This window comes from Melanotaenia boesemani, chromosome 1 (assembly GCF_017639745.1).
Source record: "Melanotaenia boesemani isolate fMelBoe1 chromosome 1, fMelBoe1.pri, whole genome shotgun sequence".
In the NCBI taxonomy this organism is placed as follows: Eukaryota; Metazoa; Chordata; class Actinopteri; order Atheriniformes; family Melanotaeniidae; genus Melanotaenia; species Melanotaenia boesemani.
The window spans coordinates 41418723-41440471 of NC_055682.1; the positions used below are offsets into that span (position 1 = coordinate 41418723).

Genomic DNA, 21749 nt, shown 5'->3' on the forward strand with positions numbered 1-21749 from the left:
TTCACTCGGCTCATATATTTGTACATTCCCCTGTTAATAGACATACATGTGGCAAATGTACTACAATGCCAACAGAGGTGGAAAACATCTGCTGCCAAGAAATAGATAAGCTAATGGTGCTATTTGCTAACATTTTCATGCATTGTTACACTATAGTTAGCTATATTTCTATTTTCTCTACATCTATTGTTTCATGTGGCTAATCAGCTGGATTTTTTAGCCTGTTTGCTGTGTTTGTAGCTTTTTCATCTACATTGGTAATCGCTAACTTTTCTGGTCATCTTTACATATGTGTTACCTGCTGGTAGCGATCAGGTAAAGTAACTGTGAGTTTCAGCTAAAGCCTGGTCACTAATCCCTCGTTGTACCGGCCCATGTTCACCCAGCAGTCTTCGGTGAAGTGCTGGTAACAAATACGAACGTTGGTGAAACTCTGGCTGGCTCCCAAAAACATACTCCATCCATTGTTGTCTAACCGTTGTTTCCTTCGGGAATTTGAACAAATGTAGCTTCCCCTCTCAGCTGAAGAAGCACTTCTTGAGACACAATGAAAAACTCAAACATGCATTTATGTGATTAAAAGATAAAACACAATAACTGTAGAGAGCTCAGAAAAGTTGAAATAGCATAATAAGGCCCCTTTAAAAATGTGGTATTTTTATTTGTTAATGCAACATCCAACATCAACATTGTAATCCAATATAGATGCAACAAATAATTCAAGAATTGGATCTCAGAGCCATAATTAAAGGGAAAGAGAATGCTGAATTGTACATATCTGTGATGAATGAATATGACAACTATACCATTCACTATATCTTTTTGATGAGGATACTGCACAAAGGCTGTAAAGTATCTTTTATTTCCAATAAATCCTGTTTATTTTTCATTACATTGTCACCTGCTTTTTTTACATTATTTTTTATTTTCTTTAAAGTTAAACAGAATAACCAACTACTAACTTATTACATTACTGGCAAACTATTACAATATTGTCTTTAATATATTTAACATATATTTAACAGAATTTATAACTTTCTTGTCTTTATTGCATTAAAAATAGCCAAAATTATAATGCCATTGTCTTTATTATATTTAAATGGCCCAAATTATTACGTTATTGGCTGTTAACGTATCACGTTGTTGAAGATTTATTATTAACCACAGATTCAACAAACTATGTTGAATGTAAAACTGGTTCACAGTGATGTTTAGATGTTAAATAGAACCAAAAACATCAAATAAATCTTCATAAATCTGGATTTTCTTATTTTTATCAAAGTGGATGGAGAACATCCAGTCAGTCTGCCTCTGAAATGTCTTACTCTCTGCAGATAAGCTGGCTTTTGTGGGCTTCAAGGGCCCGTTCCACCCTGACTGGATCAATCTGGAAGTCAGCAGCGACCGAGCCAAGATCCATCAGGTCCTGCCCATCCCTGTCGTCCACAAGATGAAGCTATGAAAGGCAGCAGAACAGAAGGGATACTACCTAACCAGACTGACACATACCAAACAACACACACATGCACACTGCCAGCAGAACCAGAACCAAGCTGCTCTAAGCTATTGGTCCAGAACTGAAGGAACCCAATCTGGCGGTGGTGGGTTCAGAAGAAGCTATTAGCGTTTGGAAGATGGGTCTGATTATTATCTGACATTTTAATGTTCAAGTAGATTATTAGCTAAAGTTGACTTTAATGTGATCATGTGACTGCTGTGATGTGATGTCATCAACCCAAGTCAGCCTTCCACACCGAGCAGGTCCTCCAACACATGTCAACAGTGATGAAGATCAGTCACTATAACCCATCATCCCATCCTATTCATGACATACCATCAGATCACATCTATTCCCATCACACCGTGTCCCATCCCATCACATCCTATCACATCACATCCCATAATCTCCCATCACATCCCATCCTATTACATCACATTCCATAATCTCCCATCACATTCCATAAAATCCCATCCCTTCCCATCCCATTACGTCCCATTCCATCAGACAGCCAGCTGTGTCTCCGAATACAAATAAAAAAATCAAATATTCTTCAGTTTTATAAGAAGAGGAAAGAGCAGAATATATTTGTGTAGTTTTTTTTAAATAAATCAGAACATTCTGGACACCATGTAAACATATATGAACAACCTCATAGCTTCTAATGAGTTCACCTCATTCCTGGTGAGTCAGTTAACAGCTGATTTTCGGAAATGTCTGACTGACCAGCTGTTTTTTTCTCTCTCTTCTAGGTTTTATTTGGTCAAAAACACAGTGCAGCTTTACCAAAACATGTCAGTGAATTTTTGGTTGAGTTTATGCAATAACATCGCTGGGTTAGTGTTAGAAAACCATCATGTTAGGAGCTCGGTCACGAAGAGCTTAATATGGGGGAAGAATTTTGAATTGATGTTGATTTACTCTGTGACATCTTGACATGAGCATCTTTTGATAACCAGCTCGTGTTTTACTCACTCACATGTTCACAGTGACAGATGTGTTGGTGCAGCTCGCAGAGAGTTAAGAAAACCCAGACAAATACCTGTTCAGACGTCTGAACGGGAGTTCAGATCCTTAAGCGGCGCAAACACACAAAAACATGTGTGCATGTTTTACAACACACACACAGGAAAAACATGCACTTTTCACACTTTCTTCAGAGTAACAAGAAAACAACAAAATTCCATCAGCTGTTCATTAGAGGTTTGCTAGCTTTTCATCAGCTGTTCATCAGCTGTTTGCTTGCTTTGTATCAGCTGAATGTCAGCTGTTCGTTACCGGTTCATTAGCTGTTCGTCAGCTGTTCATTAGACTAATCGGCATCTGTTCATTTGCGGATTGCCAGCTGATCATCAGTTGTTCAGCTGTTGTCCTTCATCTGTTTGTTAGCTATTCAGGCTCACTGTAAACTGTTCATTAGCTTTTCATCTGCTGATTGTCCTGTTGGAAGATCTGAGCCTTTCAGAAGAGAACCAGGATTCAGAGACTTTTTCATGTGCTGGTTCAGGTCTCCATCGTAGGATCCTTTAAAGCAGGAGGAGGAAACTTACCATTTCTGGTTATTTGTGTTATAAACACAGTTTAGTTGGAAGTGTTCATGGATAAGATAGAGACCATGTTCATAGATTAATAAAAATAAAACACAACACATACAGCTTTGGAAATGTGGAAGAGAGCGTGTTAACAGTTTTTTGTCTGTAGTTTCATCATCTGGATCTTATTGTCTGCAGCCATGAACACGAGGAAGAAGACGTCAAGCAGTCCAGAACTTTTAAAGCAGATACATTTTTTATTAGGTCCAATATTATCAAATCAAATATTCATTCATCCTTTCTAAACCTCTGGAAGTGTTGGTCCTTTCTGACTCATAACGATCAAAATCTGTTAAATAGATGTATGAGAGTATGAAAATGTGGAGACGATTGATTCATGATCAGATTTAGGACTGAACCCTATCATGATGATTTACTTGGCTGTGTTGGAAGCTGTGCTCGTGTAGATCTCCATGCTGTTGATGATCCAGTGAACACAGCTCAGAGAGAATGGTCTGAACTGTTTCTGATCCTTCCGTTCAGTTCAGGAACAAACCAAACCGATGTCAGATTTTCCGCTGACTGCGCTCTTTAAATGTTAGAGTTTCCAGGTGAACTTTGTCCTGGTCTGCAGATGATTGACAGCCTCTGCCGAAACAGCTGGTCTTTTTTCAGAGGTTGTGATGTTTGGTTGATAAAAACCCTCAAAGTGATGATATGTATTTTATACTTTATTTATTGCCCACAGAGTAACACACTCCATTACAGCTTCATACAGTTAAACCATCTGTATCACTCACACACCTTGTGGGCTCGTGTTAAGTGTATAAAGAAGCTGTTGTATATTTCACTTCTGCCTGTAAAGTGATTACTTTAAATTTCTTTAAGACGTTTTGTACAGAAATAAAAAGTGTTGAAGAGTCTGCATGTCTCTAATGTGACAAAAACAAAATAATATTTATCTACCACCTGTCTGTAGTATCATCACATATAATGACAGTATGAAGGAAGAGGAAGAAAATCACAATGCTCATCAGTGCAGGACTTGATGTGAATCCAGGGTCCCGCTCCAGAAATCAGGTTCAACCAACTGAGTGTCCAGTCCAGTGTTTCTCATGGTCCTCAGGGACCACTGCCCTGCATGTTTTAGCTCTTTCCAGCTCCAGCACACCTGATTCAGATTAATTGAACTGCTTGTCAAGTTCTTTGCAAGCCTGCTAACGAGCCATTCATTTGAGTCAGGTGTGTTAAAGAAGGACACCTCTAAAACATGCAGGGAAGTGGTCCCCGAGGACCAGGATTGAGAACCACTAGTCTGGTCTGAGGTAAATGTAGTCTGAATGTTTCTGTTTCCAGATCAGCTGATTTGAGTATTTTACCCATGAACCTAGGAAGCACAAAAAAATCCATCATCAATGCAGCTCTGACACCTGGAGTCACCATGGCAACTGTTGACAAGAAGCTGCCCGTTATAAGACTGCTGCTGCTAAGGAGAGAGATCAGCATCATGGGAGAAAACCGCTCCGAGTCGAAGTGGAAGTTCACCTGTAGCGTCTTGAAATGACTTTCTAGTGAATTGGTGCTATACAAATAAAGCTGAAGTAAATGGAAAAACTGCTGGTGTCAGACTAGAAACCAGTATATTTAACACTCTGGACATACTCTTAGATTACTGGGAATATTAATGTGAATAATTCAGGTTTAGGTTGGATGAATATACAGAGGAAATGTAAACCAGAAGAAAAATGTGATTTGAGACCGATTTAGTTTGTGTTTAAATACAGGGGCTTAAAACGTTTCCCCAGCCTGTCCCTTCAACCCTAGAGGTTGATTTTTTTTATCTACTCATCTTCCTCGGTGAAACCCGGCATGATTCTCTACTGGAAACCACTGCATGGACTCAGGAAGACTTCCAGAAACCACAGTCTGTGAACACAGTTCACCCTGAAACCCACAAATGCAGGTTAAAGCTCCATCATACAGAGAAGAAGCCAGATGTGAACAGGATCCAGAACCAGCTTCTTCCATCTTCTCTGGACCAAAGCTCATTTAAAATGGTCTGAGGCAAAGTGGAAACCTGGATGAAGATGTGAACTAGTTTGTGGAAAGCATGGACGGCGTGTCCTGCAGACTAAAGAGGAGAGGGAGCATCCAGCTAATGAAATCAATCGGAAGTTGTTTTTTTAATACCTGGGCTTTTTTTAGAAGGATGTTCTAAGTGTAACATTTATATTTATTTTTCATATATTAAAATAAAAGACAGCGAAACCGGCAGCACCTGAGACGGAACCAGCAGAACTTTTATCCTCCAAAGGAGGAATCAAAGAGATCCTGATGATCATAGAAAAAATCTTTATTTCATATTCAGTGAAAAAAAGTTAAACTAAAGATGAATGTGCTCCTTTAATCAAACAGAACAGGACTGCAGGGTCCGGCCGGATCAGAACCAAACAGTTCCCGGTGAAAAATCATCTGATGCTGACCCGGTACCTTCAGAAAAATCAGCATGTTGGTTTTTACCGGAAAAAACCTTCAGATGAGTTAGTTTGTCCCCATCAAATGTTTACAGGAACGATCTGGGATGATTCCAGCTGGATCAATCACTGTGCACTCAGCTGATCAGTCACATGACTTCTTCCTGTGATGCTGCAGCTCTCCACTGGCGTTTCTCTGACGGATGAAGATGATGCCATCACAGCTCCTGTTTCAGAGGACTGGCCCTGTTTCCCTCCACGTCCGCCTTACTGCTTTTCTTCTTCTTCTTCTTCACATCGTTCTGCTGCTCGTTCTTTGAGTCGCTCTTTCTGGCGGCCTTCCCTGGAAATACCTGTCCTTCCACAGTGACGTCTGAGCAGCGTTCCTGGGCCACCAGGAAGTCTTTGACTTCCCAGGCCATACTCCCGTCCCGCAGCATGAAGATCACCCTGTTCGAGCCCACCACAAACCTGATGGAGAAAAACAGAAGCAGGTCATCGTCAGCATCCGTCACAGCATGAACAGGTCAGTGATCTGCTGATCAATCCTTCATGTTCCTGAACATTCCGGCTCATCCTGGAACATCATCATTGACCATATATGGTAACAACACACCTGGAAAGTTCCTCCCAGAGCGACGGAGAGGAAAAAAGAAGTCAACCAAGCATCCGTTTAGTTCACTTGTTCAGGTTTATAGACCACACAGATTTAAAGGTCTGGAAGTTTTTAGTATGAGCTTTTTATTTATTGCAATTTCCTCCTTTTTATTCACATTTTTCACTTGGGTTCTTTAATTGTTTGAAAAATAAACTCAGTAAAATAAAGTAAAAAGTTAATATTGATTCAACAGGACTCGATCAGGCTTCATGTCTGTTTCTAATTAACCTGATCAATAACTTGGTCACTGATTCTGAGCGGATGAAGAGCATTTGTGGATGTTCAGACTTCCTGTTCTGACAGCAGTGAAGATATTTCCAGTTTCTCTGCTCTACCAGAACCAGGTTCAGAAAAAACCCAGATCTGTCAGCTGGCTGATGGATGAAGGTCCAGAAGCTGTTTCACCACATAGCGATAAGGGATTTATCCTAGCTGAACTTAACCTTGCTTCAGTTTCACAAACTAGTAACACATCAGTTACCATGGAGATTTATTCAGTGCAGCTAGCTTCTAGACCAGGCACCTATTGCACAAACGTAGGATTTAGACATCCAGGATGATTAACTAAGCTGAGCTCATCCTTTCCAAAACAACTGTTAACTGGTTGCACAACTTCTTATCTGTTACATCTGCTGGTATCCAATGTTGTGAATCCGCTTTTTTTTTTTTTCTTCTTTTTTTCAATTATGTAGTCCACGTTATGCCAAAGATACCAGTAGACAAGTCAAAATGTGCGGTTGTTGGGATGCATCAACCCACACAATTCCTTACATCACCCCCCGGCATCAGAGCCTCTTCGAAGTGCCTGGTTGGATTTAATTTTTCAGGAAATGTACCGATCAGTGGGGAAAGTCCTTTTTGTTTGCGCGAAGCACTTCAAGGACGAGTGCTTCAGCAACCTCCGCCAGTATTAAGATAGATTTCCAGAAAGCCTTCATCTGAATGAGGGGTCAGTTCCTTCTCTCTATGGAAATGACGGTCACAGCAAAGCGGTAAGCTCCAAATAACGCTAAAATTAGGTCAAGCTTTATCTTAGACATGCATTTTGTTTGTTGATATGATGTACCGGCCGTTGTTTTGATAGTATTAGCATTGTGCGTTCTGCTTCTGTTAGTGCTGTGTGCTAACTTTTAGCGTCCTACCTGAGGATATAACTGTACTGTGTGCTAACTTTTAGCTTCCTACCTGAGGATATAACTGTACTGTGTGCTAACTTTTAGCTTCCTACCTGAGGATATAACTGTGCTGTGTGCTAACGTTTAGCTTCCTACCTGAGGATATAACTGTGCTGTGTGCTAACTTTTAGCTTCCTACCTGAGGATATAACTGTGCTGTGCGCTAACGTTTAGCTTCCTACCTGAGGATATAACTGTGCTGTGCGCTAACTTTTAGCTTACTACCTGAGGATATAACTGTGCTGTGTGCTAACGTTTAGCTTCCTACCTGAGGATATAACTGTGCTGTGTGCTAACTTTTAGCTTCCTACCTGAGGATATAACTGTGCTGTGTGCTAACTTTTAGCTTCCTACCAGAGGATATAACTGTACTGTGTGCTAACTTTTAGCCTCCTACCTGAGGATATAACTGTGCTGTGTGCTAACTTTTAGCTTCCTACCTGAGGATATAACTGTACTGTGTGCTAACTTTTAGATTCCTACCTGAGGATATAACTGTACTGTGTGCTAACGTTTAGCTTCCTACCTGAGGATATAACTGTACTGTGTGCTAACTTTTAGCTTCCTACCTGAGGACATAACTGTACTGTGTGCTAACGTTTAGCTTCCTACCTGAGGATATAACTGTGCTGTGTGCTAACTTTTAGCTTCCTACCTGAGGATATAACTGTACTGTGTGCTAACGTTTAGCTTCCTACCTGAGGATATAACTGTGCTGTGTGCTAACTTTTAGCTTCCTACCTGAGGATATAACTGTACTGTGTGCTAACTTTTAGCTTCCTACTTGAGGATATAACTGTACTGTGTGCTAACTTTTAGCTTCCTACCTGAGGATATAACTGTACTGTGTGCTAACGTTTAGCTTCCTACCTGAGGATATAACTGTACTGTGTGCTAACTTTTAGCTTCCTACTTGAGGATACAACTGTACTGTGTGCTAACTTTTAGCTTCCTACCTGATGATATAACTGTACTGTGTGCTAACGTTTAGCTTCCTACCTGAGGATATAACTGTACTGTGTGCTAACTTTTAGCTTCCTACTTGAGGATACAACTGTACTGTGTGCTAACTTTTAGCTTCCTACCTGATGATATAACTGTACTGTGTGCTAACTTTTAGCTTCCTACCTGAGGATATAACTGTACTGTGTGCTAACCTTTAGCTTCCTACCTACCTGAGGATATAACTGTACTGTGTGCTAACCTTTAGCTTCCTACCTACCTGAGGATATAACTGTACTGTGTGCTAACGTTTAGCTTCCTACCTGAGGATATAACTGTACTGTGTGCTAACGTTTAGCTTCCTACCTGAGGATATAACTGTACTGTGTGCTAACTTTTAGCTTCCTACCTGAGGATATAACTGTACTGTGTGCTTTGAATAAAATGATTTGGCTTTGTTTTTAGCCGTTTTGTGTAGAGCAGTGTTTCTCAATCCAGGTCCTCAGGACCCACTGCCCTGCATGTTTTAGAAGTAACCCTACTTTAACACACCTGAATGAAATGAATGGCTTGTTAACAGGCTGTAAAGAACTTGATGAGTAAGTTCAATAATTTGAATTAGGTGTGTTGGAGTAGGAACATCTCTAAGACATGCAGGGCAGTGGGTCCTGAGGACCTGGATTGAGAAACACTGGTGTAGAGGAACACATGATCCAAATGCATTCAGTGACTTCAGTGACGCTCGCCTTAGCTAAATCCTTAACAATGTCCCGGCCTTGTTTATTTTATTCATACTGTGGTAGTGTGGAAAAAGTAGTTCTGGGGTGGGGGGACAACAGCTGGTAGAGACTGCATGGGATGATGAAAAATACATGGAAATGTATGGGGAACTTATCAGTGAGGGACGAACAGAAAGGGAGAGAGGAGGACTTGAACATATAAGGCTGGACGGACACGTTTTCTGTTGTTGACATCTCTAGTAAACTTGACAATAAAACGTTTCTCTGCTGGTAGATAATCATATTGCTGCTACCAAACTACAAATATGGCCGAATGGGGTGGAGTGGAATGCTCTGCGACCTGGAGGGAGGCGGGGCATGAAATGCCTCATTCGCATTTAAAGAGACCGCCATGTTACAGCTGCACTGCGCCATCTGCTGCTATTCGTGGCCGTTTTAGCCAATGGTTTGCTTCCCACCGGGTGTGCGGCAGCGCGTCAGTAGAACCCCAGAAGTGTCTTGTCGTGGCTCTCTGCTAAATTTATGTGTCGAGACTGTTTTTAACAAAGCACAAAAGCATCAAACTCCGCAGTTCAAATAGGGGCAGACAGGAAATCAGACATGGGTGCAGTGAAAAGCTGCCGGTATTTTTCAAAATAAAAGCCCCTGTGCAGATTTGCGCTGCTGAACCATGAAAATATTACGTCTTTAACCACTTAGGGGGTCTCAGTGTTTTTGTTTTGTTTTTGTTTTTAAATCATGGACGACGAGACATTTATCCTGGAAGTGGAGAATCACAAGATTCTCCAATTCTCTGTGATTTCATGATCTGGTGGATCTAGGTGATCTAGGCGCACTGCACTCGCCGGGGCTCCACACCTGACAAGCTTCCAGTGTGGATAGACCTGCCACAGAGGTCGGAACAAAGCCCATGGCGCACACGCACCCGGTGGAAATGAGGGTCATGATCGTCACAGCAACGCGCATAGCTGATCAAGCTGAATCTACAGTCAATGAAGGAATTTCTAAGTCGTCTTACGGCTTTAAATGGATCCAGTATTCTCAGCAGGTTTAATTATCGTCAAAACGTTATCTGAGATCTGAACTTTAACAATACTTAGAGCAACTTCACTGAATGAAATGGTTTCACCAGAACATTTAAAAAGTTTCACTTTTTTCTGTCCTGTGTCTGCATCTTTAGCACCAAAACGCACGGTTTTTACAACAGTGCTGCTGTACCATCAGCAGCAGAAGCAAGCAGATTATCTGCGCATGCGCTACATCTTCTTCTAGCTCTGGAGTAATACTCTTTAATCATTGCAGCGCCCCCCACAGCCTTGTGGTATGTACTACAGCAGTTTTGAGGGGATATTGAAGCCTTTCTCCTAGTTTTCGCCACCGTTTTCACTCCTGAACCGGCTTCGGTGCCGTGTGGACATAGCCTCAGTGAGTGTGTGTAACACTTAGTGTGTAGCAATGAGTGTGTAGCAGGCTGACTACACACTCGCTGCATCCCATGGTGCATGCAGATCTGTCAGCGCACATTACTACACACTCACTGCTATACGCTCACTACACAGTCACTGCTACACATTCACCCCTACACACTGTTACACATTACTACTAAGGCCAGACTGATTAATTGGCTGGCTGATTAAATCGGCCGATAAAAGCCCTTTTCAAAAAAGCCAATATCGGTCGTTGTTTTGCAGATTAAATGCTGATTTATTCTTAATTTCTTATAAAACAGTAAATGCTGTTAAGTGTCGGAGTCTGCAGAATGATGTCATTGTGGCGTTTGTCCACTAGATGGAGCTCTGACTCCATTCAATCCCACAGTCATCCCTGTCTTTTCAACAGGGGTAGCTAGTCGCTAGCCAGGTCACATGAAAGCAGTGGGCTGAGTGGAGCTTGTCGACAGGTAAGTTTATCATAAAGTTGTGAAATTAATGACTCAGCATGTCTCTGGTTTCAGTTTAACTGTTTGCCATGTGTAATGACGAGTTACACGTGCTTCTTTGTGTCGATTAGAATTTTATTTAAGCTCCGCAATGTTCCAGAAACACGGTGGTCTGGGATGTTTCTTATTTACAATTTACCAGCAAGTGCCAGAAAGAACTTGTAGGACAGGAAAAAACCTTAAACAGTAATGCATATAAATTTAAATATATCATCACTACACTAACTGCTAACTACACTTTAGTAGAAATGTTACAAAACCAAGAACATTAAAAACATGTTTGTTAACTGGTGACATTAAAATTCTGTAATATTTGATATTTGTGGATTTTTAAGGAGTTAATGAAGTGTGTACCAGCTGGAAAACAACAGAGCTTGAGACCGTTTTCTTTTTTTTCTTTTTTTTTTACATTATTACCTGGTCGGTGTTAACGTTCGGTAAAGTGTCCTACGATATGCAAACAGTAAATTCAGAGGTTTAAGTGATTCAACGTCTTGCGTAAAGCGCTGTGGGTATCATTCTAGGTACGGTAAAGCACAATATAAATACAGACCATTTACCATTTATGGTGTTGCTATGGCAAATTCTTGCTGGCTAGGTAGGCTGTCCCATTTAACAAATGCTAAGCGGACTTGGAAGTGTGCAGACTACGGAAGATTTTGCAGCTGTGAACGAATCTGTGAAAATAATGTCAGAGTTGTGTTTGTAAATTAAGTTTGTCATGATGCAAAAAATAAATAAATAAAATGAATAATAATAAAAAAATCAACGGGAAAAATTCAAGTTTGTTAATGTGCAGAAAAGAATTTGCATGATTGTAAAAAAAAAGATTTGTATTTGTGGAAAATAATAGAATTTCTTTTGCAAACATCCTGTCCACATGCGAAGCACAAAACTGTGTGTGAGACTCTGAAGCCATCAATTTTGTCCCTGTCTGTTTACATCTGTCTGATTGGATGGCGACTAATCAAACTGTCCAATCAGAGTGCAGTGCTGTCCTTCCACACCGCTGCAGCCTCTTAAAGGGAAGTAGATATATTTTAAAGACGGATGGTGGTGGATTGTGTCTCAAAGTGAATACGATAAACCGATATTTTTCAGTCCGAGACTTGAGCAGCGGATGCTGTAGGCTCTCTCTCTCTGCAAAGCACCACTTTCGCCTCCACCGGCTGTTATTGGTGGTCGCTCGGCTTGTTTTCCTCCAGATCTTCATGCACCGCGTGTAGGATTCCAGGGTGTCGGCTGTGTCAGCCGGCTGCGTCCAGCTCGGCCCCTGACAGCAGCTCCTTGGGGAGGACGTTGAAGATTTTACAGTGGGGGAGAGCAAGAGGCAACAGTCCAAAAACGGTATCATCTCCTGGGCTTCGGTACATCCCGCCACCTACCACCAGGGGTCAACAGCCACACACAAGCGACATTTGTTTTTAGAGGAATTAGGGAGAACCATGGTGATCGCCCTAATGCAGCAGCAGCTAACCGGGAATCCAAGCATGGTTGAAATAGTTACTGAGGCGCATGGAGGTCGGGTGGAAGAGAAAGTGGTGGTTTGCAGAGAGAGTCCGAAGCACCTGCTGCTGGAGTCTCGTACTGAATAATATAGTTTATGTTAGAGTGCGATGTCTGTCACTGATAGACAATCTTTGCACGTCTGTGCATCGTTTTGTTATCAGAGTTAATAAAAGCAAAATAAAATAAAAAAAATAGCCTGCACTACGAAGCTGGATTTTCTCCTATCGGGGTAACTTCAGGGTAAACTCTGGGTTTTCTGGTCTATGACGCTGGTTCGGTTCTTACCGAGTTGTATCACTGCAGCAACAGACGCTGAACGGCCAACCTGCTCCAGAGCAGGTTATGTTCTGGAAAAGAGACCAGCGAGTATAAAAGCAACACCTCCTGACCAATCAGATCTCATGAAAAATGACCTGCCCATTTTTAGAAGATCCCGTTGACGTTGGTGCATGGATAGTGAGAGGAGCACTTAGGAGAGAAAAGAGTGTTTAGGGACAGACATACTGTACCAAAGGTACAGATTTTTAACAAATGGGCTGAGATACATGTCGGCTGAAGATCAGATGAGCTCCTTTCATCCATACAACAGATACAGTAATAATGCCTGGTCACTGACCGCTCTGAATCATGTTTTTATATTTGTTCTTTACTTGCTCCCAAGTCCTTTCAGCTCCACTGGGGTCGCTTCTGAAATGGAGGTTAATAAAAGTGATAATTCTTTTTCACACATAAGCATTGAGTTATGGAACGCACAACTATCCGAGCATTCATGGTGGAGGAACTGATATTCCAACATATAACACGCTCACATGGGAGCAGATCCTTTAAAGAACTGGGAAATATGACGTAAATAAAGCATTCCCAGGAATGTTTGTGCTGTAATACAGGGATCTGAGTGCTGTCAGTTCATATTGTCCCATTAATTAATACTGATGATCTGATGAACTTACACCTTAACGCAGTCGGCAGTTTTCTGCCAGCTTTCCTTTCTGGTGTTTGCTGCAGCAACCGTGTTGCTTCTAGTCTGAATTCTATTTTTAATTCTTCGTATGTTTGAAGAATAATATTCTGCTCCTTCATGGTAAAATACACGGCTCTGCAGGGTTTGTCCATGTTTGTGATTGGTCAGAACCTCCAAACACCACCCTTTTATGTGAACGCGCACTAATCTTAATTGGAAAACCCTGGGTTGAGTCACCGAGTTGATAACCAGCTTCGTAGTACAACTTATCCAGATCCTGAATGTCTGGGTAAGTCAACCCAGGTAAAGGAGAGAAACCCGGGGTATGTTAATCAGTACAGGCCTCTGGTGTTATCATATAAGCTCTACAGTCAGGGGACAAATGGTCAGGTGTGTGCACAAAGTAAAACACCTTGTGTTGGACGTAGACGGGGCTTCAAAGAGGACACGACAGACTGATGGTATGTAATTTCCTGGTACCTTCAGACACGTTATAAGTTATTTCCCCTTTGAAAATGAACCACAGAACTCATGCAGATTTTCTCAGTGAGGCTCATCCAGCATCCATCTTCATCCTACCTGTGCTGTGAGATCTCTCCCGACAGTAAAACACACACTCGTCTTATCTCTTCTTCTGTCTCTTTCTCTCTTTTCCTCCAGTAAAGTTTCTTTCATTTCTTTGCCTGTGTTGTGTTTGCCTTTTCCTGTGTTCTTACTTTTTATTTCTTTTGACCTTTTAATCCTTTGAATCTTTTTCTTTGCCTGTCAGATGGAAATTGGCCAGAACACTTTAAACTGCTACAGCATCTCCTCGGTTTGGTTTGAGTTTTGTGTTTTTACTGACAAATAAACTTTTAAACATAAATAAAATAAAACTCTGACTTTTAAAAACTGGCCTGTCGCTTGGTTTTTTATAGTTAATAATAACAAGGTATTTAACTGCTGATTAACTGAGTTGGTACCTCTGGATGTCATAGTTGGCGTTGAAGAGGCTGCCCTGCCACAGGCCGGTGATCTCCTCGGTCTCCTTCTCACTCGGATCTCCTGACACTGTGGCAAACACCATCAGAGTCCGGCCTTTCTTGGACATCTTCAGCATCTCTTCGGGTTTGGACGGGTCGACTTTGGAAAAATCGATGGGAGGAGGAGACCGTCTATGCTCAGGAAGGTCCCCCTCTTCAATGTCATCATCCTTCTGTGGAACAATGAGGCCGGATTTTGTCTGAAAGTGGTCAGCTGTTGTAGTTTCACTCATTTCCTACAGGTCTGAGGACATGTCCACTAGGTTCTGGATCTGATGAAGGTAAAACAGCTGCTGGACATTTTCTGCAGGTGATTTTACAGTTACACAAATGCTGTTTTAGACAAACGTGAGACAGAAATTTGAGTAAATAAATCACTAGGCAGATAAAACTAAGTTTCCTCTTTCCGGACACACATCAAGCTACCATGTTTCTGAATGATGAGAATAACTCCAGCCTGTTAGGCGACCATTGAACTTGACCAAACGGTGGCTTACCTGGTTTATCCGGGCTGATACACCAGAATACAAACAGACTACTACCAGAATCAGCAGCCGATCCAAACCTGGACAAACACACTGGCTAGGCTAACAGCTAGCAGCGATTAGCTAAGTGAATGACTGACCTCCCACTGCTCCAGGAGCCGCGCCATGTCTGCGTCATTGTAGTCTCTGATGTCTTTCTTTTTCTTTGGTTTGTCTTTGCTGTCAGAACAAAGGACACAAAGAAGAAAAGAGCTGAGAAGAAGGAGCGAACATCTCCACTTCCAGTCCGACGCCATGCTTCCAGATGGTGCCCTGTGATTGGCTGAAAATCTGCCGGTCACGAGCCTGGGGGCGTGGTTTCATAGGCGCATATACGTAGACGCTGCATTGACCGTCAGAGCAACACGTCAACGCGTCCGCCATCTTGGTCCTAGCAAGCGAACTCATTAGATTAATACAATACGTATTTAGTTTAAACTGGATTATTTTTTTAAATGGTTTTTATATTTGAGTCATGGTGAAAAAATTAAACTTGAAACGTAATTTAATCAATAATCACTGATAGCCGATCAATTGATTGTTTATTGGGATAAAAATAAGATAAATGATGGGTGGGGAAAAGTATTGTCAAAGGGAAAAGTCACGTTAAACACGTTGGTTCATTCTATGAAAAGTAGCTCCTGGTGATCGTGCCCATTGAAAAGTTGATAACTTGCCCGGACCAATATGGCGGCGCTGTTGACGTACAAAGCGGAGACTTTGTACTTTGTGCAATGCGGCGTATACGTATTATTTTCTATGCGTGGTTTAACATGAAAATAATATTATTCGGTTAATTATTAAGTTATTATTCAGAAAATATCAATGTTCTAAACGAGAAACGGCGAACCGGAAACTGCAATGTTAGACGGGGACTTTCAAAATAACATTTTTTTTTACCGTAAATAGTCAAAGTAACGTAGTGGACATCTCAAACTTCGGAAAACAGTCAATGAACGTCTCAGACCTTAGAAAACTGTCAGCGAACATTTAGAAAATAGTCTGTGAACATCTCAGACATCAGAAAACAGGCAGTATTTAGAGCTCAGTAAAAAGTCAATGAACATGTCAGACAGCAGGATCAGTCAGTAAACATCTCAGAAGGCAAAGATTGGTCGGTGAACGTCTCAGACATTACTTTTGTTAAAGATCCTTTATTTACTCCATTAAGTTTGAACCTTTAGTTGTTGCGTGTGGGATGTCACACATTCACATGAAAATATTTTTTTTCATGATTTTTTTCATCAGAGTTTTTGTCACATTAATTTTTTGCCTTTTTTTCTAACTTTTTACCATAAAATACTGAAACTCGCCCACAATTGCATCATAAAAAGGATCAACAGACTTGACATCTGATGAGTCCATACTGTGAAATTTATCTTTAATTCTCAGAGTAAAACATTTTTCTGTAAAAGTTTAACTTAAATCCTTTCTATATCTTTCTGAGATTAATATTTTATTTTTTTAAAGGTGTGAATCTTTTTACTGTTCTGCCAACTCCAGAAATCTATGTTAATCTTTCACTGATTGATTTCTGACTTGTTCTTCATGTCTGTGGCTCAGCCAAACAGCTCACATAAATCTGCATGTTGGCAGAAAAGGCTCGGTAATGTTGTGAAACGGCAGAAAAGCAGCATTTGGAACCAAGTCTGTGGGAAAAGTCCAAATAATTGCTTTTATGTTCATGGTAATGACAGAGGTTGTTTTAAACCATGTTTGGACAATATTAAACTCTATGCTTAGACAAATTAGACACATTGCATGCGTCTTTGTTAGATGGGGTTGTGTGAAAACCAGCAGCGAGCAGAAAACAGCCAGCTGACTTACAGTGTAAAGCTGTTTCCTTTCTGACCAACTCCACCCAATGACACGAGGCCGTGTGCAGCTGCAGCTCCCACTGATATCACAGCGAGCTCCACCATCTCTTCCGTCTCTGAAATGAGGATTTTCACTGCCTTGTGTTCTGCTCTCTACAGGAATACTTTAATACTGAAACAGCTGTTTCTCATTAATTCCCATCTTCGTTGCTTCTTTTTATTAAAAAAAGGTGATTCACAAGTCAACTCAATCATCTAAAATATGACAACTTATGTCATAACCTAAGGACCACTACATTCAGCAAACAGGGTACTATGGAGAACCTTTGAAGATACAGATTTCTACCATGTGAAGAATTTCCCTGTAAAATAGCAGTAAAGCAGCAGGGACACCAGGATTTTACTGATATTTGACAGAGCTGATGACTGAAACACACATTACGTCAGCAACTTAGGATCTCTTCTCTCTCTGTAAGGAACAGCCCTTCCATGGAGACCTTTTCCTATCAAGAAAAGGTCTGACGGATCAAGTGAAGGACCAGATACATCTTTCAGGTCCTGGTTCAGGTCTTTGCTGAATTTGTTCCTATTTCTTCAGGACATCACTTGTGGCTCTAAACAACTTTAAAATGCATCTATGAAATGATGAGATGTTTTCTGGCCAGTGGTTAAAAAAAAACTTGAGTGAAGGTTATCTGAGACAATAGACTGACAGCAACACCTAGTTGTTGCTGACCTTAGTAACAAACATGATCTCCTTATTACTTGTTAACATATCAGATTATTTTACATTCCCATTCATAATTATCACTCATTTCTGGCAGCGGTTCCCAACCCTGGTCCTCCAGGTCCACTATCCTGCAGGTCTTAGATGTCTCCTGATTCAAATTAAACAGCTCTCTGACAAGCTCTGCGCAAGTCTGTTAATTAGCCACTGATTGACATGCTGGAAATCTGGATTTAGTGATCCTGAAAAACGGGATTCTGGATCAGGGTGATACAATCCCATTTTGCTTTGAACAACCGGGGTAAAAGTAAGCTGGATTATGTGATCCACCATCCTGAAAAACGGGATTCCCAAATCCGGATGGCTTTAAGTTTAAAAGTTAAACTTTTTGAACAACTGGCCCTGAATGCTAACTGTAAGCCGCTGAAGCCTCCTGCAAGGAAATTCCATCTGTACTGTATCCAACCCATCCTTTTAGCCCATCATACAACTGGAGCAGAGGGCTGATAGTCCAGATTCTGGCACCAAGGGTGGCAGTTAAGGACCTTGCTCAGGGGCCCACAGTGATTCTCTGACCTTCATCTGGGTAAACCTCAAATGTCCAACTAGGTGAATGCAGCATGTAATACGTTATATATGTATACGTTATATATATAATATGTTGTTCTTGATTAACCCAACCAAAAAAAAAAAAAAAAAAAAAAAGAAAGAAAGAAAGAAAAATGACAAGAAAACACTATGAGGCTTGCACTAGGCTTGAGTAATGAAGCCAGACCACAATGTGATGTTTGAAAATATTAGCATTCCAACCCCACTTTTAAACTTTTTATCCTGGACACAAAGAAAAACCTGCTGATAACTTTGGAAACAATTTCACATTATTTTTGCCGATGAGAAGGGAGGGGAAAGGTCTGGGAACCAACCACTGCTTTAAAGTCTCATTTACGTGAGCCAGCTTTTTCCTGATCTGTAACCCCACCCTGCTCCAAACATTTTTTCCACCTGCCCATGACTGTAACCCAGTCTTAACATTTATCCCGCTCCTTCCCCTGGACGCTCTGGTTTTATTTTGGAAAGCTGCGTCTTCCGGTTTGTTAGCCTGTTAAGCTAGCAGCTAAGCTAGCAACTCGTTGACGCGCATCAGAGTATCATGGCAGCGCCGCCGCGGACAGTTCGCAAACTTCCAGCGCTCCCAGAGCTCTGACTGCGCCTCTACAGACTTTCTTAAAGGCTTCTGCGGTGTGAGGATGCGAGGAATGCCCGGTGTCCGCGAGATGTCGGCGGAAAGCTGAGGATTTGTGGAGCCGTCCCACCGTCGCTGCTGTACCCGGTCCAGCAGCCGCTCAGCGGACCACACCCTCCCCGCTTCCTCATAGTAATGCAGCGGGAGCGCGCAGCATTACTTTGAATCTCCGGGAATAACGGCGACTTCCTCAGTCCAGCCTCCCGGATCCCTGCTCCCACCCGGAGTTCTTAACCCACAACAGGTCAGCCGGTGACGGGTAGCGCTCGGACCGGTATGAATCTGAAAAGTGAGCGGCTACAGAGGATATGCGGGACTCCACACTCTCCAGTCCCGGGCTGAGCCGCGCAGGAGGAGCCGCTTCCACCGGGCTGTCTGAAACGGTACAGGACACAAGTGGACCCAGGGCTCGGTTGTGTTGTCGGACCAGCGCCCCTTCGGTGGAGTAAACTCCTTATAAATGATGATAGGATGGTTCCGGATGGACACATGGAGCTTCACGCTGTCCAGCAGAGCCTCCAGGGCGGAGTATCGATCGGAACCAGCATGAGCAGAGCAGGCGGGTCTGGGTGTGCGGGAACCAGGACTGGATCGCGGCGCTGTTTTACAAAACTAGCTGTGAACAGAAAATGATGATGTGCTGAGATTCATCCAGAACTCAAATATCCTGTTTGTAATGTCGAGGTGATGAAGAACACTGAGGTTCTGTTGGACTCTAGACGATCCTGACAGGACCAAAGTTCTAATGAAGTTCTGGTCCACAGGAACCGGGACTACGGCTCAGATACATACTCAGTCTGTGGCGTTCAGGGCATTTAAGTTCGGATCTTTACACACTGTGACTGTCAGTGGGAACCAGGTCAGGGTGTGATTGATGGATGAAGCCAGTCAGTGATTGTTTACATTGAAATGACGTCACATGTAGTAATCAGCTGACCTGAAGGATTTAAGGACATCTGTGGCCAGTTGAGATTTAAATCTTTAGTAAAACTCAGAAGTTAAAATGTCTTAATGGGAAAAATGGAGCACAGCAGCAGGAAAGAATAATTAAGTGATTCCTCCAGAAGATCTTCATCATGGCGAGTGGCGGTTCTGGAAAGTCCGCTGGGGACGGGTCCAGCAGCCCGCTCGGTGCTAGTCTGCAGCAGAGGAAGCGGCTCTCTTCCATCTGCGACGCCTGTAAGGCCAAGGTCCAGCTGGTGGCCGACCTCTTGCTGCTGTCCAGTGAGACCCGGCCGGTTCTGACTGCTGACGGAGTGGCGCTGGCCGACACCTTCGACCAGTGCAGGGACACAGTCATCGCCCGGACCAAGGAGCTCTCCATCCTCACCCACGACATCCAGAGCCAGCTCAACATGGGGCGCTTCACGGAGGTGGGAGACCGGCTGCTGGAGATGGCGGACTTGGTGGTGTCGTTGACGGAGTGCTCCGCCCACGCTGCCTACCTGGCGGCCGTGGAGAGCCCCGGGTCTCAGCCCTGTCAGCTGGGTCTGGTGGACCGCTACAAGGTCACCCGCTGCCGCCACGAGGTGGAGCAAAGCTGCAACATCCTGCGAGTCACGGCCTTATCGGACCTCACCCCCCAGCTACTCCTGGAGGTCTCCCAGAACATCTCCACCAACCTGAAGACTCTGACTGACATCTCGTCGCTGGCCAGCGAGAGGTCCAGAGACCGTTTCGCCAAGGAGCAGTTCAAGCTGAGTGTGAAGAGCATGAGCACCAGCGGCACCGCCTTCCTGGCCTGTGTCAAGGAGGTGAAGACCCAGCCCAGCGAGCTAACCCGGAACCGCTGCGTCCTCTTCAGCGCTGCCCTGGTCCAGGCCGTCAGCGCCCTGGTTGGCTTTGCTACGGAGCCCCAGTTCCTCGGACGGCCTGCCAGTGTCTCGGCTGAAGGGAAGGGGGTCCAAACCGCCGTGTTAGGGGGGGCCATGAGCGTGGTCTCCGCTTGTGTCCTCCTCACTCAGGGCCTTAGAGACGTCGCCCAGCACCCCGACAGCAGTTCAAAAATGGCTGACTACCGGGAGCGGCTGCGTAACTCGGCATGCGCCGTGTCAGACGGCTGCACGCTGCTCACCCAGGCCCTCAGAGAGCGCTCCTCCCCCCGGACGCTACCGCCGGTCAACTCCCATCCTGTGAATTAGTTTAATAAGAGGAACCACCAAAGAGACTTATACGGCTGGTCCGGGCCGGTCCGGGCCAGGTCAGGCGGAGACTGAGGGAAAGGTGGACTGGGCCCATTAAAGTGAGTCTGAACCAGCTGCAGGGTTCACGTTGCGCTGGATGTGACTGAAACCCTGATAGCTCTAAGCCAATCCAGGTCAGCTGATCTGATCCGGGTCAGCTGAACTGACCTGATCCAGGTGAGCTGATCTGTTCCGATCCGGGACAGCTGAACTGACCTGATCCGGGTCAGCTGATCTGATCAGGATCAGCTGTTGGCTTTCCATCAGCACACTGCAGCATAAGGCCTGAAGGTTTCCCTCAGTTTTCAGCCACCACCTCCATCCAGGTGTAGAACCCGATCAGAACTGGTTTGAGTGAATCTGAATTGTTAAGCTGCTGTGAGTGTGTGCCATAGTTTTACACTATTTACCAGAATTCTCATAGTATTTTCCAGTGTTTTGACTTTGCATGTAACAAAGTATTTATTTCAGTTATTAAAGATGTTGTTTCTCATCTTCTGGTTCTGGACTAAGTCCTTTAAGTGGATCTGGGTTGGTGCTGGTACCAGTCGGGTTTCTACGCAGCTAAATGGACTCTGGTCTGGTGGCAGTAATGGAAGATATAATGTCCCAACATGGACAACAAATCTGAATAATTTCCAGCTGACGAGTTCAGCTCCGTCTCTTTGAAGCTGCTGCTCCTTAAATTCAGTTTATATGAGAAATTAACGGCAGTTCCTTAAAAAACCTTCATTAAAAACAATGATGACGAATTTCTTCATCCTGATCCTAAAAGAATATTAAAGTAATAAAACCTGAGGTGTGT

General features: G+C 43.1%; 3 protein-coding genes across 4 annotated transcripts in view; 2 read left to right on the forward strand and 1 right to left on the reverse strand.

The window, feature by feature from the left end:
* Positions 1–3953, forward strand: part of LOC121639748 (cell migration-inducing and hyaluronan-binding protein-like) — a 114678-nt gene extending 110725 nt beyond the window's left edge. The window contains exon 29 of the mRNA XM_041985252.1: positions 1335–3953. Within this exon, the coding sequence (XP_041841186.1) occupies positions 1335–1462 (128 nt within the window). The 3' untranslated portion in view covers positions 1463–3953. The remainder of the gene's footprint in view (positions 1–1334) is intronic.
* Positions 3954–5367: 1414 nt separating this feature from the next.
* Positions 5368–15263, reverse strand: mesd (mesoderm development LRP chaperone). 2 transcript variants are annotated; one of them, XM_041986699.1, is made up of 3 exons: positions 15076–15263; positions 14391–14623; positions 5368–5975 (listed from the first exon to the last, which is right to left on the reverse strand). In XM_041986699.1, the coding sequence occupies exons 1-3, from the start codon at positions 15229–15231 to the stop codon at positions 5723–5725; spliced, it is 642 nt and encodes a 213-aa protein (XP_041842633.1). In that variant the 5' UTR covers positions 15232–15263; the 3' UTR covers positions 5368–5722. The 2 variants fall into 2 exon arrangements, with proteins under 2 accessions (XP_041842633.1, XP_041842682.1); XM_041986748.1 differs by having other exon boundaries at positions 14391–14722; positions 15076–15213.
* A 3345-nt stretch (positions 15264–18608) lies between these two features.
* tlnrd1 (talin rod domain containing 1) lies at positions 18609–21437 on the forward strand. The gene has a single exon (XM_041986375.1). The coding sequence runs from the start codon at positions 19838–19840 to the stop codon at positions 20900–20902; it is 1065 nt and encodes a 354-aa protein (XP_041842309.1). The 5' UTR covers positions 18609–19837; the 3' UTR covers positions 20903–21437.
* Positions 21438–21749: the final 312 nt, after the last annotated feature.